This window comes from Budorcas taxicolor, chromosome 11 (assembly GCF_023091745.1).
Source record: "Budorcas taxicolor isolate Tak-1 chromosome 11, Takin1.1, whole genome shotgun sequence".
In the NCBI taxonomy this organism is placed as follows: Eukaryota; Metazoa; Chordata; class Mammalia; order Artiodactyla; family Bovidae; genus Budorcas; species Budorcas taxicolor.
Window position 1 is genome coordinate 161,863,373 of NC_068920.1, and position 17,376 is coordinate 161,880,748.

The window sequence follows — 17,376 nt, forward strand, 5'->3', positions numbered from 1 at the left end:
GCTGGGTTGCCTAGCAACGGCGGGGTCCTTCGTGGTTCGGCGGGGCTCCGGGCCTGAGGGGGGGGAACCGCCGCTGAGGAAATCTGGGGGCCCGGCGGCGGCCGCGGTGCGGGAGGCGGCAACTGGACGGCGACGCGGGGCGGGGCGGGGCGGAGCGGGGCGGGGAGGGGGAGGAGGAGGGGGGGAGGTTGGCGCGCGCCCCGGGGCCCGGCCTCTGCCTCCGAGGAGAGATGAATACGGCCCTGACCCGGGTGGGGCCCGCGGCCGAGAGGCCCGCGCCGCCCGAGGAGGTGGAGGGCTCCGAGACCGGCGGGAAGGAGCCGGCGGCGGACGCGGCCCCGGGGCCCAGCACGGCGTTCCGCCTCCTGGTGACTCGGCGCGAGCCCGCGGTGAGGCTGCAGTACGCGGTGAGCGGCCTGGAGCCGCTGGCGTGGTCCGAGGACCACCGCGTGTCGGTGTCCACCGCCCGCAGCATCGCCGTGCTGGAACTCATCTGCGACGTGCACAACCCGGGCCAGGACCTGGTTATCCACCGCACGTCGGTGCCCGCGCCTCTCCACAGCTGCTTCCTCAAAGTAAGTCATGCCGGCCGCCCCGGGCTCTGGGGGTCTCCTGCCCGCCTCCCTCCTTCCCTTCCCGCGGCCGCGTCCCCGCGGGTCCCTGGGGGAATCCCCGGGCCCTTGCCTCGGCCGGGGATTCCCGCCTTCTCGCACCCTGAGTCTTTAGGGTCGCCGCCGTAGCTTAAGGGCGCGGGGGGGACGCCGTGTATGCCCAGTTTCCCGGATCGCCCACCCACTCCCGAGACACAGGTACATTTCGGAACGTCCCTCTCCGGAGCCGAGTTCTCCCTACGGCCCGGTTTCTGGCCGGCTGCTGGCGCAGATTTCTTCCCTTGGTGCTTTCTTAGGCTCCACCCAGCTGTTGACCCAACCCCAGACCTGCCTCTACCACCCGCTCCTATTGTCTGGGGCCTGCTCCCCGAGGCTCCTGGCTGGCTTTGTTTACTGTGATGTGCCCTCCTCTTCCGCCTCCTTGGCTTTGGAAGACAGAAAATTATGGGTTTGTTTTTTTTTTTTTTTGCTTTGTCTTTAACTGTTTCAGTGACTTTGTTATATGTGTGGTCCTTCTCATCTTGGGCAGATGGATAGATACTGGATGTCGGGCGTTAGTACTCCAGTTTTTTCTTCAGTAAGGAAAAGGCTTTGGGATGTAGAATGAAAAATAAAGCTTCTGGAAATAAATGCAACTCTTAAACTTAAGATCTTCGTATAGATTGAATGCTTCGTGTAGATTTCGTGCTTTAGGCTTCAGATTAACTAAGTTTGCCTTCAGAACTTTAAAGCTGCTAAAGTTTTATTGTTCGATCATCACCATTTTCAAAGTTTTAAAGTAGTCAGTCGTGTTGTTCATTTAATGGTTTAAAAATATTAAAACTTTATTACTGTTTCCCTTATAGGCCTGTATGCATATGTGTGATTATCCAAGTGTACATTCATTCTTCCAACACACTTTTGAGTACCGCTATGGAAATCTCATGGACTGAGGAGCCTGGGGCGCTACACAGTCCATGGGGTTGCCAAAGGGTGGGCTAGGACTTGGTAGGACTTAGTGACTGAAACAACAGCAACAATTTATCAGCTAGACATCAATCTAGGCTCCAGAAGTAAAACATTGTACAAAAACAAAATCCTTGTCCTCTTGAAGCTTGCATTCATTCTTTGGACAGGTCAGAAACAACAATGTAATAATAGGTAGTGATAAGTTGTAATATGTATCTATATAGAGAGAAAGTGTTTCTGTGAATGAGAAGTTAAAAAAAAAAAAAACTACTCTGCCAAGCCATTTAAAATATAGATCAGTAACTGAATGGGGTGCAGAGAACCCACACCACTTTTATTAATCCAGGTTTGAAAGTGACAGCTTGATGTTGAATTAGATCATTGGTAAGTTTGTATGACAGCTTTCAAAGATCTTGGACAGGGTGTGAACAAATTGATTCAAGTATAAACCAATCGCCTGGAAGTTGGTGATGGACAGGGAAGCCTGGCGTGCAACTGTCCATGGGATCGCAAAGAGTCGGACACGCCTGAGCAACTCAACTGATAAACCAGTCAGGTGAACAGATGTTGGTAATCCTATGAAACTGAGAAACACTCAAGGAGGGAGGCAAAACAGAGGGGTTTTAAAAGGTGTCTCCTCTGCTGAAAAGGAACTTACTGTTGCTAACTATTTGCACATCAGGTAGAGAAAATTTTAATTGTGTCTCAGTGTGGCAGTGGCACCCCACTCTAGTACCCTGGCCTGGAAAATCCCATGGACAGAGGAGCCTGGTAGGTTACAGTCCATGGGGTCGCTGAGAGTCGGACACGACTGAGCAACTTCACTTTCACTTTTCACTTTCATGTATTGGAGAAGGAAATGGCAACCCATATGTACACATATGTACACGTGATTACTTAGCAAAGCTCCTGGCACACTGTAAATGCTCAGGTTAAAAAATAGTCATGCAAGTATGAAGGAAGGACTCTGGTTAATGCTTTGGCTATGGATACAAAGTCATCTCTTATCACTGTATTCTGATAAAAATTTGATTCTTGTCATTGGTTCCACAACTGGAAAATGAGTAACAGGAAATCCTTATATATCGCTCTAGTAATCAATTGCTTTCCTCAAATTAGTCAGTGGTGTCTTCCCCTTCTGCTTTGGTGTGCACCTCACAGAAAGCACTGGTCAGTCGGCAGTCTAATTCGCAGGCCCTGCCTGGGAAATGAAGGCTGAGATGGCCCTGCAGTTCTGAGAGAGGCCTCTGTAGGGTAACGCTGGAGTGATGGTGGGAGTGTAGGAAGTCTGTGCTTTGGTGGCGCTGCCCACTGGTAGGCCCTGGGGACTGCAGTCTCTTTCGTGCTGGCCAGTTTTCTCCAACAAGGAAGATGGACTCCTACAACCTAGATCACAGTTTTAGTGTGTAGAACTGCTAAAAGGCTAGATGGTAAACCTCTTTAAAGCTTTTGCTCTGATCGTTATTTAGATTATGAGTTTTTTCAGGAAAATACACAGTTATAATAATAGTTCACATATTATCTGCTCTTTGCAAGTTACTGCCCTGGGCCTGCCTGGAAAACCCCATGGATGGAGGAGCCTGGTAGGCTGCAGTCCATGAGGTCGCTAAGAGTTGGACACAACTGAGCGACTTCACTTTCCTTTTCCACTTTCATGCATTGGAGAAGGAAATGGCAACCCACTCCAGTGTTCTTGCCTGGAGAATCCCAGGGACAGCGGAGCCTGGTGGGCTGCCATCTATGGGGTCGCACAGAGTTGGACACGACAGAAGCAACTTAACAGCAGCAGTCCTGGGCATTGATATAAAAGCGAATGGCATAAATCTGAGAACCAGTGAAGTAGTGACTTAAGAACAAGTTTGCAATTTCTCTTCCCATTGGACTGCTGATTTAGTGAATCATCTAGTTGCAGACAGTTCCAAAATCTAATAATATGTGCATGACTACTTTTGTTTGTTTCAACTGTTAGGAACTTTAGTAATATCAACGCCATCTACTCCATTAAGTTAAATAACTGTTTCCTGTCTTTGGAATTATATTCCTGCCCTCAAGAAGCTTACTGTCTACGAGCTTCAAGTGAGTTTTTGTTAGGTGCTTACAAAGTATGCGCTGATTAGTTGTCATAGTGGCCAACTAGTATCCAAACAGGATAGCATATAGTGAAAAGATTGACTGGGGGTCAGCCTCTGAGAGCTGGACTCTTAACTAACATGCTCCTGGGGCATCTGAGTACTTGTTTTGATTCATTAACCAGTTTTGTGATGTGTAGAGTTGAGGGGAGGTGCAGTAGGTTAATTCAGATTACCTAAAATGGAAATTATTGCACAAAACCCTAAGGATTTTCCTTACTGGCTGACATCCAAGCTGCTCTCCATCCTATCAAGGATTCTTGCTGCTGTGAGTTAGGACCAAGCTTGAGCTTCCTTTATTTCATTCTGTACTGCTGTTTGGAGTTATGCGTTCTCTTTATTTTCAGTTCTATAGTAGTTTTTATTGTAGTAAATTATCCTAGTCTGAGGATTATTGCTTAGTTTGTAGTATTATGGGATTTGGTGAATAATTTTATATCTACCCTCCATTTGGCAGACAACTTAATACCTACCTAACCTGCATTTTACTTTTATTAGGTCTCATTAACATTTACTGAATCCTCAGAGAGTACTACTACTTGTCATCAGATAATATTTATTGAGTATTTGTTAATATATGCTTTACGTATATTGACTTAATTAACCTTCCTAACTATGAGAATGTGTCATTGCACTCTTTATAGATGAGGAAATTAAAGCCAGAAGGTTTAAACAATTTGCTCAGGGTCACAGAGCCAGTATGTGACAGAGCCAGGATTTGAATCCAGGCGATCTGCAGATTTTCAATCAAATTTTATCTACTCCATACAAAGCTGTGGGCTTTGATTAGCGTCGTTTTATTAACAGACTAGCAAGTGACACCTCTATTTAATTGGAATTTCTGGTCTGTATTTCTCCAGTATATCCATAGGTGTATCCAAGAGACTACCCTGCAATTAAGATACACTGCCTAAGAGCCCATTTCCAGAGTGTTACTTAGGATGAAGAAAGATGACTGCCCCTGCACTGCCCCGCCCCTCCACCAACACCATAAGGTTCTGTTGTTAAAAAAAAGTTTAGGTAACTCTGTAGCTCTATGGTAGCTACAGAGCTACTCCATAGTAGCTCCCAGCTATAACTCTTGAAGGGGGAATAATGTGTAATAAACAGCACTTTCAAAACAGTTTTAGTTACAAAACTTTTTCAAGGGGCAATTTAGTAGAGTGATGTTCTGTTTAACACGCTTCAGAAAAAGTTAGTCTTCTAATTCATTTGTTGGGATTTGTATCTATGTCTGTGTGGACAGTCACGTCCAACTCTTCGTGACCCCATGGACTAGCCTGCCAGGCTCCTCTGTCAGTGGGATTTTCCCAGCAAGAATACTGGAGTGGGTTGCCATTTCCTTCTCCAGGGCATCTTTATCTACCTTCCACTTTATAAGCTTATTTGTTAGTGTGATCTAGCAGTTAACTATTCATTGCATTATGGTTTTCTGACACATTCCTGGTTGTCCGAGCTTTATCCAGGAATGTTATAGTTCTGAGTTCATCTTCTATGTTCTGGAGTGTAATTCTTCTGGGCTTGGGGGCTTAAACTCATTTAAAGTGAGTTTGTTGTTGTTGTTATATCCATGTATATTTAGGCTAGAATTCCTTATTGATCATGTTTAATGTACCCTTTCCAGTTTGAAGATAGCGTCTGTGGAAGAGAAGAAAAGACAGTAGATCAGGCCCTTCTTCCTACTTCCGACATAGCAGAAATCATTTCTAATCGACCTCTGCTCTCTTTGGCTCTAGTCTTCCTGGCTATCTTCTTATGACTCTGGATCACCTTCTTTTGGTCATTTCTCTCTCCTCTATCTTTAATGTTCCTTTAAAAATGTTTCTAAAGAGCTTAGCATTGTACATCTCGACATTAAATAAATAGAACTGCTCGTGTATGTTGCGAACTTGGAGGAGAGAGAGAAGTGAAAGCGAGGATGTTCTCAGAAAGTCTCATAGAGCTTGACCTTTTAGGATAGATGGGTTCAGATAGGAAGAAAGATAATTCTACACAAGGGGGAGCCAGGAAAGGCAGGGTGGACATTATTCTGTAGAAACAGTGGAAAGAGCTATTGTAGCTGGTTCTCAGAGTAATCTGTCAGTGAAATTTCAGATGGAAGACTTATATTGCAAAGACATTGTTAAAAATCCAAACATCTAATTGTATCAAAGATATATGTATATTTATATATAGATATGGATACATGTGTTTTCATGACTTTTGAACTCCTTTACTGTTGGTGACTAGTTTAGCAGAATGCTTAGTTGACTCTTTAGAATCAAGTACACTTCTGTCATTGCTACTGCGTTTGTTAATTCTGAGAAGAAGGTGGGAACCAGGCTGTGAGTAACCACAGCACTTTCTCTGACCCTTAAAAATACTGCCATTTCCTGTAAACAAACTAAAATTTTAAAAATTGCCATTTCCTGAGTAAATGCTTGTTTAAGTTTCAGACACGTACTTGATCTTTTAAATGCGTGTCGTGTCAGTATTAATAGAATTGACGTCAAATTACTGTACATATGTATGTGGATCAGTTAATCCACCCTATGCAATGTAAATCTGTTCCTCTTCGAATGAAGTATTTATCTGATAGTTTTTATATCTTATTTTCAGGTTGGCTCGAAAAGGGAGGTTGCCGAGTGCAAACAGAGGTTTGCCACCTCTGAAGACCCCACAGTCAGTCAGACTTTCATGTTGGACAGGGTGTTCAACCCTGAGGGGAAGGCTCTGCCACCGCTGAGAGGGTTCAAGTACACTAGCTGGTCCCCCGTGGGCTGTGACGCTAACGGCAGGTGCCTGCTGGCCGCACTGACCATGGACAATCGCCTGACCATCCAGGCTAACCTCAACAGACTGCAGTGGGTCCAGCTGGTGGACCTGACGGAGATTTACGGAGAGCGTCTCTATGAGACCAGCTACAGGTTCTCCAGAAATGAGGCCCCAGAGGGCAGTCTCAGGGACTTCGCCGAGTTTCAGAGGCGACACAGCATGCAGGCGCCGGTGCGGATGGAGTGGTCGGGCATCTGCACCACCCAGCAGGTCAAGCACAACAACGAGTGCCGCGACGTGGGCAGCGTGCTCCTGGCGGTCCTCTTCGAGAACGGGAACATTGCCGTGTGGCAGTTCCAGCTCCCGTTCGCGGGGAAGGAGTCCATCTCTTCATGCAACACCATCGAGTCAGGAATCAGCTCTCCTAGCGTCTTGTTTTGGTGGGAATACGAGCACAACAATCGGAAAATGAGCGGCCTTATTGTGGGGAGTGCTTTCGGGCCTGTGAAAATCCTTCCTGTCAATCTTAAAGCAGTCAAAGGCTATTTCACCTTAAGGCAGCCTGTCGTCTTGTGGAAAGAAATGGACCAGTTGCCAGTCCACAGCATCAAGTGCGTGCCACTGTATCACCCTTACCAGAAGTGCAGCTGTAGCTTGGTGGTAGCCGCACGAGGATCCTATGTGTTTTGGTGTCTTCTCCTGATCTCCAAAGCAGGTCTGAATGTTCACAACTCTCACGTCACAGGCCTGCACTCCCTGCCCATCGTCTCCATGACTGCCGACAAGCAGAATGGGACGGTGTATACTTGCTCCAGTGACGGCAAGGTGAGGCAGCTGATCCCCATTTTCACAGATGTGGCGTTGAAGTTTGAGCACCAGTTGATTAAACTCTCTGATGTGTTTGGCTCTGTGAGGACACACGGGATAGCCGTGAGCCCCTGCGGCGCATACCTGGCGGTCATCACCACTGAGGGCATGGTCAACGGCCTCCATCCTGTTAACAAAAATTACCAGGTTCAGTTCGTTACTCTCAAAACCTTTGAAGAGGCAGCTGCTCAGCTTCTGGAGTCTTCTGTCCAGAATCTCTTTAAGCAGGTAGATTTAATAGACCTAGTACGCTGGAAGATTTTAAAGGATAAGCATATCCCTCAATTTTTACATGAAGCTTTGGAAAAAAAGATTGAAAGCAGTGGGGCCACCTATTACTGGCGTTTCAAACTCTTCCTCCTGAGGATTTTATACCAGTCGATGCAGAAAACCCCTTCAGAAGCCTTATGCAAACCCACCCACGAGGACTCAAAAATCTTACTAGTTGACTCACCTGGGATGGGCAATGCTGAGGATGAACAGCAGGAGGAAGGCACCTCTTCCAAACAGATTAGTAAGCAAGGCAAAGACGGTGATCCAGAGGACCCCACAGAGGACTCAGTCCCTCAATCTGGGGATACTGGAGGCCGAGAGCCAATGGAAGAGAAACTCCTTGAAATCCAGGGGAAAATTGAAGCAGTGGAAATGCACTTGACGAGGGAGCACATGAAGCGAGTCCTGGGCGAAGTGTACCTGCACACCTGGATCACAGAAAACACGAGCATCCCCACCAGGGGACTCTGTAACTTCCTGATGTCTGATGAGGAGTATGATGACAGAACCGCACGGGTAGGTGTTGGTCGACAAAAACTGAAAACCGAAAAATCTGCTTGCTTCACGAGAAAGAAATGACTTTAACTTAATTCGTAAAACTCAACCTCTGCTTTGACATTTTTAGGTAATTGATGAGCATGAGATGCAGGAAAATAAATAGGAAACAGGTTAATGCAGAGGACATATTCATGTCCCACTAAGAGTTATGTCAGTTCTTACTCTTACTGGCGCCTTGATTGATGTTCAGAATTTGGGCAATTTCGGCCTGTGGATAAGCTCCAGGAGCAAACTTGGGCAGACACTGCAGGGGAAGGATGACAGGCCCTCCCTCCCCTTCCTGTCTGCAGAAAGATGGGAGGGGGAGGCCTGTGGCGGGGATTCTTTGCATTTGATAGGACTTCAGGAGGTTTTCTGATTTAGCCTACAAGGGCATAGGAAGTAAAACGATTATCCATTGGGTGTTTGTTCCCCCCACCCCACCCTAACCCCCCGCAAAAACTGAGTATAATCTTTATTTTGGTGGTAAACAACCTTACAGTGTTATCTAAAACGTATTTCACAGAATTAAAGTTCTCTGACAGAACAGTAGGGTTCCAAGCCTGGGATATTCCAAGCCAAATTTCTGTTCGAGATTTCCAGTATACATCGTCCTTCTAAAGGTTCTGAGAATTCCTGGAGGAAAGAGGCCTTTAATTTTGTGCAGTTCAGTGTTGTGTAGACTTTTTAATCAGGAATCCTGAGCTAACATCTTCTAAAATCCTGAAAAATTGTTTTAAGGAACATACTGTATACTAAAATATTCAAGAAGACAAGACTGTGGTCCTTTTTACTCTGAAATTTGATGTTTATTCTCACTGCCTGAAGTCTTATCTGAAATCTAAAATGTTAATTGAAGGTAATAAATTCAGATATCTTCATGCATAATGTTAAACCATTCACAAGTCACTTGTTGCATTTTTATGTTGGAAAGTTGTGTGTATGTATCCATATACCCCTAAACTTATTTAAGGATGTTTGCAACAATCTGATGTTGACTGGGAAAAAAAAAGCACAATCTTAAAAGTTGAGTTATGTTTTATTCGTCAGGCAAAACTGAGGACTTAAGCCTGGGACACAGCATCTAAGATAACTCGGAGAGACTGCACCAGAAGGGCAAGGGTGTGGAGCTAGGATATAAAAGCGTTTTTACACGAAAGACCGTAGTCAGTCTTTGTTGCAAATAAGGAAACCAAGACATATCAGGTTAAGGAATTTAGGGCTTTTCTCTGTATGGGAAGATAACAGGATCTGGGCTCACTGAAATCATTACTGTGATGTGTACCTCAGCTGTCTGGGGCCACATATCCTGTGATTCTCAGCCTCAGTCTCCTTAGGATGCCCCACTGGGGGCACCGCAGCGGCTGACAGCTGGATGGGGGCCATCCTGCCTCCATCCTGAGTTCCCTCAGGGCTCACCCTTGGGCAGTGGTAACGTGATAGCTCCTGGCTGCCGCACCTTTTGTTTACTGATGTACAGCAGCAGCGTGTTCATTCACACTCAGGAGCAGTTAAGATCCACTGTTCATGTAACTGACTTTTCATCTCCGAAAGTCAACTTTTGAAGATAGTTTCATTGTGATCTCAATGATGTGAAGGAGTTTTCTGGTTACCGCTGGTTCATAGGACCAACTAAGGATATTATAAGCGTAAAATATTAACAAAAACTTATTAGTAAATCTAAAATGGAGGTTGGTTTGCAGTGGTTTAGAATAATTATTGCACATGTTGTATGAGCATGAAAAGCTACATTTAGCACAGTTAACTTGGTTCCAACAAAGCCAGTTTAAAGAAAGGAAGATTATACCTCTGCCCAGCTACAGCAACTGAGTTTAGATTGAAAACAATACATGTCTTGTTTTAAAATCCTTCTGTGTACCTAAAATGAATCTTTTCAAACCTGGTACAGTAGTTGTCCTTGCTGTAAGGGACCATAAATTAGAATTCTCAAGGCCTTTAAAAAAAGCCAAAAGTTAGTGGACTTTAAATTTGCAAATTATATGCACACTAGGTAAGACACCCTTCTGAGCTATTAAGATACCCTTCAGAACATCAGTGAGCTAATTTTAGTGAATGGCAAACTAGTAAGTTCTTCTTACACAAGAGCTCAAGTGTAAATGGATTATAACTTTGAAGGACATTATCTGCTAATAAGATAAAGTGGTTCTTAAGGATTGACATATTCCATGCCTCCCAAAAACGTAGCTTGTGAAGGTTTTTTCCAACAAGATGATGAAGTAGATTTAGTGTTTTTCAGACTTTCATTGAAGTGATGCAATCCTAATAAAGCAGAGAAAGAAGCAAAACTGAAGTAGGGCCAAGGCTGCAAGCTCCCCTGTCTACCTCCCTACTCCCACAGCGGGTCCCCCATACCTTTGCTGTGGGGCTGGCAGGTCTCCTATCGCGGGCTCACTAGATTGGCCGTGGGTCTTTGGACCATCAGAAGGAGAAGGTATTATTTTTTAATCTCGATCATCTTTTTACTTTGTAAGCTTTTCTGAAAGAATAGACATTTGTTTCGTTCTAGAGTTAGTATTTCACATGATACTTTGCCTGTACAGATTGTGCTTTTCTTCCTTAAAAGTCAAACATTGTAAGTATAGCTGAATACTTTGTCTTCTGACAGAACTCTGAAGTCCTTTCAGAAGCAAGTAAAGGCAAATAATAAGATTTGTGTTTCAGAACATTTCTCCTTTAGTGAGTAAAGTTCACCGTTGTCACGGGGGTGCCTGACTGAATTTATTTTATTTTACTCAACCAGTTGACACAAGTTGAAGGTCCAGCTTCTTTACTTTCTACACAGTGTGGCAGGCCCACGTGGGGACGCAGCACTCCTCTCTGGTGGAAGACGCCGCAGAGTTGTCCTTTTCTCCTTGGTGTTGGGAAGCCCTGTGCTCACCATGAAGTGCCACTGACCCCTTTGTTTTACTAGGTGCTGATTGGACACATCTCAAAGAAGATGAACAAGCAGACCTTCCCTGAGCACTGTAGTTTGTGTAAGGAGATCTTGCCGTTCACAGATCGCAAGCAGGCCGTCTGCTCCAATGGCCACATTTGGCTCCGGTAAGCTGCTCTTGCGTGTTTTCCAGCTCTGTGCCCCACAGACCACTGTCAAGTGTTTATCCAAAGGGTATGGTGCCCATGCCATCAGGTTGGAGAAAAGCTGCTGCCATAAAACCTGCTGTGGTTTTTTTTTCCATCTGTTTGACTGAAACCCTTTAGTAGTAGTTTTTTTGGTAACTGCTTGTTGTAATAGGGGTTTCTCTGTTTGTTTTGGTAATACTATATTCGACTTCCCTAGTAGCTGTGATGGTAAAGCAACCACCTGCCATGCAGGAGACCCAGGTTCAATCCCTGGGTCGGGAAGATGCCCTGGAAAAGGAAATGGCAACCCACTCCAGTATCCTTGCCTGGAAAATTCCATGGACAGCGGAGCCTGGCAGGCTATGGTCCATGGGGTCACAGAGTCAAACATGACTGAGTGACTAACACACAATACTATTTTACTTTGAAGTTAGTGCTGAATTTTAAAAAATCATTATGAAAGCAAAGGCCATTAAAGTTAATAGAAAATAAAGTGCTCCTGTACTGTTTGGTTTAACAAAGGGTAGAAGTCTTCCCCTTCTCTCTCCTCAGTCTCACTCTGAGAGGACCACTCTGTGGCCCTGTGGGCTGTGTTTGACGCTGTCGATCCCTCTCTTTTCCTCCTCCATAGAGCACCGTTTCATCATCTGGCTTCCTGGACACAGTATGTCCTTGATGTCCATCTTTGGACCTGCTTTTCTTCTATCAGCACTCTCCCTACAGTGTGTGTGTGCTAAGTCATGTCCGACTCTTTGCGACTCCGTGGGCCATGGCCCACCATACTCCTCTGTCCTTGGGATTCTCCAAGCAAGAACACTGGAGCGGGTTGCCATTCCCTTCTCCAGGGGTTCTTCCCAACCCAGGGATCGAACCAAGTTGCCTGCAGCTCCTGCGCTGGCAAGTGGATTTGTAACCACTGAGCCGCCTGGGAAGCCCGCAGCTCTCTCCCTGGGCTGCTGCATATTATCTGTGCACTGGCGACGTAAACATCACTTTAGTCTGAATCTCGTCCCTCAGTCCAGGCTTCATGTCTAAGCACCTGCTCAGTTGCTTTGTTTGGAAGTTTTAAAGGCATTTCAAACTTGAATCCAGCTTTTCCCATTACCTCCACCTCTACATCCCTGGTCCAAGAAACATCATCTCGTGCCCAGATTATTACAGTTATCTCCCAACCCATCTTCTCTGTCTTTCCTCGTACACGCGACATCCCTCCCACCCCGGACATCTGTGCTGGCCGTCCTCTCTGCTCGGACCGCTCTTCCAGCAGGGCTTCTTCCCAACCAGGCTGCCTAACGTCATGACATCCGATGACATCCCTCTCCCCTCCTGGTAGCCTTCATCCCTCATCCTGGCTCTGTTTCCCTCCTTAGCAGTTATCACTACTTAATATATTTTTTTACTTTGGATTTTTCTCCTCCCTCTAGAGTAGAAAGCTTCGTGAAGACAGGGAATTTTGTTGTTTTGTTCCTGGCTATTTCTGGAACAATGTCTGATACGTGATAGGCACTCGCTAAATTGTTTACTTTTATTTTCGATAGAAACAGGATTTTGCTACATATAACTACCTTAATAACGTCCTGATTCTCTTACCAAAATGTTGTGGTTATTTTCTATATCAGTGGATAGATCCCATTCTTAACAGCCATAGAGTTTCCCATTGTATGGATATTCCATTATTTCCTCACGTGTTGACTGACACTGGGATTTTTTTCCAGTCTTTATTGTATACCTATACTTTTTCCTAATTTAACTGTTCAGACTTACGTTTCAGGGGAGACTAGGAATAGTAGTGGTCTTGTAACAACAGCAACCAGCACTTCTTGGTGCTGCCAGTGCACCAGGCACGGTGCTCAGCAGCACACACCTCAAGCCACATGTCGGGCACAGATGAGGAAACTGGGGCCTGGGGATGTTCAGTAATTTGTCCACAGTCATACAGGTGGTTAGTGGCAGAGCTGAGAACCTGGCCTTCTGGCTCCAGAGTTTTCATGTGTAACCTCTGTCCTTTGTTGTCTCTCGAATGGCTTCTTCCACAAAAATCATTTTCATTTTTGCTGACTGAAGTAACTTCCAGTGAGAATGGGTGCTTGCTCTCATTCAGGTATAGTCTTTCTTCCTATGCACCCAGGTCTTTACTCAAGGTAAACCGACTAGGAACTCCTTCCCCCACCTCCCTTCTTCTTTGTGTGATTTACTCGTTATTGCTCTTCCTAAATCCTGTTAGCTTTCAGAAAACCTTCCCTGCAGAACCCAGCAGCTCTCTCTGACCTCCCATTGCTCCCACCTGCCCTTACTTGCCAGATCCTGGTCGATGCTCAGTGAAGGGTCATTGGATGGAATTGAATCTCTGAGCATTTGTTTATGGCCCTTATTTTTTTGTACCACTAATTGTGTCTTCTATATCTTTTAAGGTTTCACCACTGTGCCATTAGTCTTAAACATTATGCTTATACCTAATCTTAAAAATCACTAACAATAATTTCTGATATATAGTTGATTTTTTTTAACGTATGAAAACTCACAGTATCGTCGGGTATAAACAGACTGCATTCTTTCCCAGGCTGCAGTGACTGTCTGGATTAGAAGCCTTGTATCTCTTGGCTTAGCCTGACACAGGCACTTCCCCTTTACTAATGTGTGGTGGGTCTGGCCAGCTGTCCTGTGCAGGGGGATACATGGTTGCTGTGAATTTGTCAACCATTTTTGCCCTTCACTTAGTTAACTCATTTGAGAATAATTGTCCGTGGTGAGTTAACCCTCAACGCTGCGCTGCTTTCCACTGTTGGTAGCACTGATGATACAATCTGTCTGCTTTCAGGTGCTTTTTAACCTACCAGTCCTGCCAGAGTCTGATATACAGAAGGTGTTTGCTCCATGACAGCATCGCTCGCCATCCAATTCCAGAAGGTGGGTGCTCCCCTGGCCTTGGCACGGGGGGTTGAGCACACTCACATGCTGATGCCTCGGGGGCACCCCCTCTCCCCCACCTTGGTCTTTGGCTGTCAGGAACAGTGAGCAGGCTCGCTTTGCTCTGTACAGTGTTGTTATGAACCCACCACCGATTAACATACGATCACTGGAATCACCAACATCCAAATAGCATTATACTATGTGAGTAAGTAGGGCTGCAGTTTGCTGTTCTGTCACTGCAAATTATTCATTCAAAAAATGTCAATGACTTTGTTTTAGATGGCATATGTAGATTATATTTGAATGAAAACTCTGCAGCTGGTAACATAGATAAAGACAGCCTTGCTGAAACGGGACGTGCACCTGGAGGCATCCTTCTAGTAGCCACGGTGGGGCTATGGTTCTGGTTCATCAATATTCTCTTTCCTGATAGCCCTAGTGACAAAGTGCACATTCCTGAATCAGCTGTTGGAATAAGATCATAGACATGAACCAGGAATTGATGATTTAAATAGTCACGTGAATGTCAGTTTATAACCTAAGGTTCATTAATATCACACTAACCGAATGAGCTTACTAGACAGCACGTGTACGGCGGTGTACACTTTGGGGGTAACGTGTGGTCTCAAATTTTTACACAGAATGTTCTGTGTAAAACCACACAGCCTTCTTGATTTTTGCTGTAAACTGGCTGAAGCTCTCTAATTCTGAGAAGTGGACGTGTTGGCATGTTATGTTCTGTTTTAACTCTTTATTGTGGAAAATGTAATCCTAAAAGTAGAGAAAAAGAGGATGAGAAACTTTTACGTACCTGTGCTTCAGAAATCGTCAGCCTATAATCTTTTGTTTCCTCTGTAGTCCTCCTCCCCCTCTCCTCTGGCTGCAGTATTTTGAAACAAATTTGGGGGACTTTTAAATACTTGTTGCAGTTGAGAATTGGTTTACAGTTTAGACAGGAAATCAGAGAAGATGGGAACAAACTCAAACACAAGCACACCTGCCAGTTGACTTTGCACTGAGCCACATACAGCTCCTGTGGAGAACGGGAATCTCTGAGCTCTGGAGCGTACTCACCAGTAGGCAGCGCATTTCACAGGCCAGGGAGTTCTGTAAAAGGAGGAGCGTGTCGACACAGAGTTTTCAGAGTAAGTTTTAACATTAACCATGTATGAGAAACACTCGCTTGTTATCTTTATTTTCCTGTTTCATCACACATTTAACTTTGGGAACCACAGATTTAGTCCAGCCTCGTCTGGAATGTTACAGTGAGGACCTCTGTGCACTGGGGCCAGAATACCCACATGTGCACACTGTGGTCGGCCCAGGGCGTGTCCCCTTTGACTGCCTTCTCTGAAGTGTGCACTCACTATCACTCGTCTCCCTTTGGCAGACCCTGACTGGATCAAGAGGTTACTGCAGAGCCCCTGCCCTTTCTGCGACTCTCCTGTCTTCTGAGTGTCCACGGTGGGAAGACAGAGAGTGTCATCTAGCCTGAAGCACTGGGACGCGCTGGCGCAGGCCTGGCCTCCACAAGTGGAAAGGTGCCCTTGTGACGGTCGGTAAGCCTGGGAACTCCCTGCTGAAGTGCGTGCTCCATCTCCAGGGACTACAGGATATCTGTAAAGGGACTGTGTGTGGAGATCTTAAGTCATTTTGAGATGAACGTTAGCCCCCACTCCTACCACTTATTTTTCAAGTGCTGAAGTATCTTGACTGAAGCAGTTTGAACACAATGGATGCCCTGTTGTTTCTCAACAGAGTGACCTCTTCTAGGGAGTGTGGGTAAGGGCCTCGCTAGGCTGAATTAGGCTTTAATCCTGGCCCAGGTCTGGAACTGTCTCGTGGCTTCAAGAGGCTTTAGTTACCGGGCACACGGCACATGGTGTCTAGCAGATACTCAACTGTCTAAAACAGTATGTGGGCCTGATATTTTGTTCTCAACAAATAGCTTCAGATCTGCATCCCGCCAGTTTTTTTTTCGTGCGTATTGAAACCATTTTCTTAAAACTATATATTTTTAAGAGGTTAAAGCCAAGACTAAAGTTAGTTTTAATGTGTCGGAAGATCAGGTGACTCTCGTAATCGTGACTTGTTTTTTAACGATCTCTCCCATGTCGTCAGTTCTGCCCCAACTCCTCCATGTGTATGAGGGTGTCATAGTATTCCTGTTAACCTGTGTCATACCTCTCTTCAGACTTAACTGTGATGACCAGGTGAGATGTTTGTACATAGAGGAAAAAGAATATTCTCTCCTTTATTTTCTCCTAGTATTAAAACCCTTACTATTTTTCTTGTTGACATGTTCAGATGTCTCATTTCTATCCCAAGTCTGTCTAGAGACTTCTAGAGAGCGCTGGACAGCTCAGAATGTGGACCCTTGAGCCTTGGTGCTATGGTGTATGTGGCTGGGTCAACCAGAGCCTGGGAATGCCTTCTCTCTGCAAAGATCCTTGGTATTTATAACACAGGTATTTTTCTGTGGGCTGTTAAGAGATGTTAGACGTTAATTGGTCTTAAAACCCAAAATCAAAAATAGACATTCTAGAACTACAGTGTTCTTGGATTTTTAAATAAGTATCTGAGGGATTGGTGCTAATTATTAACAGGACTATAATGCCCGCACCTTGAGAAGGTGCCTGTTTCTGAGAAGTTGAATAGGAAATACAAAATGTGAAATTTAACTGATACAAACACTTCTTCATGCTTTTATTTTTGTGTCCTTAGTGAAAGACTTTTGCCCTCACTGAGTAGTTGTTTTTTTCAGTCTCTCAGTCACGTCTGACTCTTTGCGACCCCACAGACTGCAGCCCGCCAGGCTCCTCTGTCCTCCACTGTCTCCCAGAGGTGACTTGCTGAGAAACTCTTATTCTTTGGAGAGCGTGTAACGCAAGCACTGCTCCCTCCTATAGTGTCTGCCTCCTAGTATCTTCCCCCTCTGTCCATACATGTTGGAGACGGGCCTTTGTGAGGCGCTTCCAAACAGTCTGCTTGGAAATGTCTTTTGTTTCCCATTCAAATTTTTGTCCCCTGTGTTTAATTCTGCATTTCTGCTGCTGTTTCATTCTGCTGGTGTCTTCTGCTTGTCTTTCTCATTTTGGTGGCAATTTCAAGTGGAGTGTTGGTCCAGACTTCAGGGTTCACCATGTTCAATTGATTATCAAGAGAACGAGAGCTAGGCACCATTAAGATCATGAAGAAAGAGAAAGCAAAGTCACTCAGTCGTGTCCAACTCTTTGCGACCCCATGGGCTGTAGCTACCAGGC

General features: G+C 45.3%; 1 protein-coding gene across 1 annotated transcript; it reads left to right on the plus strand.

The window, feature by feature from the left end:
• Positions 1–230: 230 nt before the first annotated feature.
• Positions 231–17,134, plus strand: GTF3C4 (general transcription factor IIIC subunit 4). Its single transcript, XM_052648911.1, has 5 exons — positions 231–575; positions 6,287–8,098; positions 11,052–11,182; positions 14,022–14,110; positions 15,504–17,134. Exons 1-5 carry the CDS (start codon positions 231–233, stop codon positions 15,566–15,568), a joined length of 2,442 nt encoding a protein of 813 aa, XP_052504871.1. The 3' UTR covers positions 15,569–17,134.
• The last annotated feature ends 242 nt before the right edge of the window (positions 17,135–17,376 follow it).

Coding starts and splice junctions, on each gene's coding strand:
- GTF3C4 (XM_052648911.1), top strand. CDS start 231: ATGAATACGGCCCTGACCCGGGTGGGGCCCGCGGCCGAGAGGCCCGCG. Junction 576..6,286: donor TCCACAGCTGCTTCCTCAAA/GTAAGTCATGCC, acceptor TCTTATTTTCAG/GTTGGCTCGAAAAGGGAGGT. Junction 8,099..11,051: donor ATGATGACAGAACCGCACGG/GTAGGTGTTGGT, acceptor TTGTTTTACTAG/GTGCTGATTGGACACATCTC.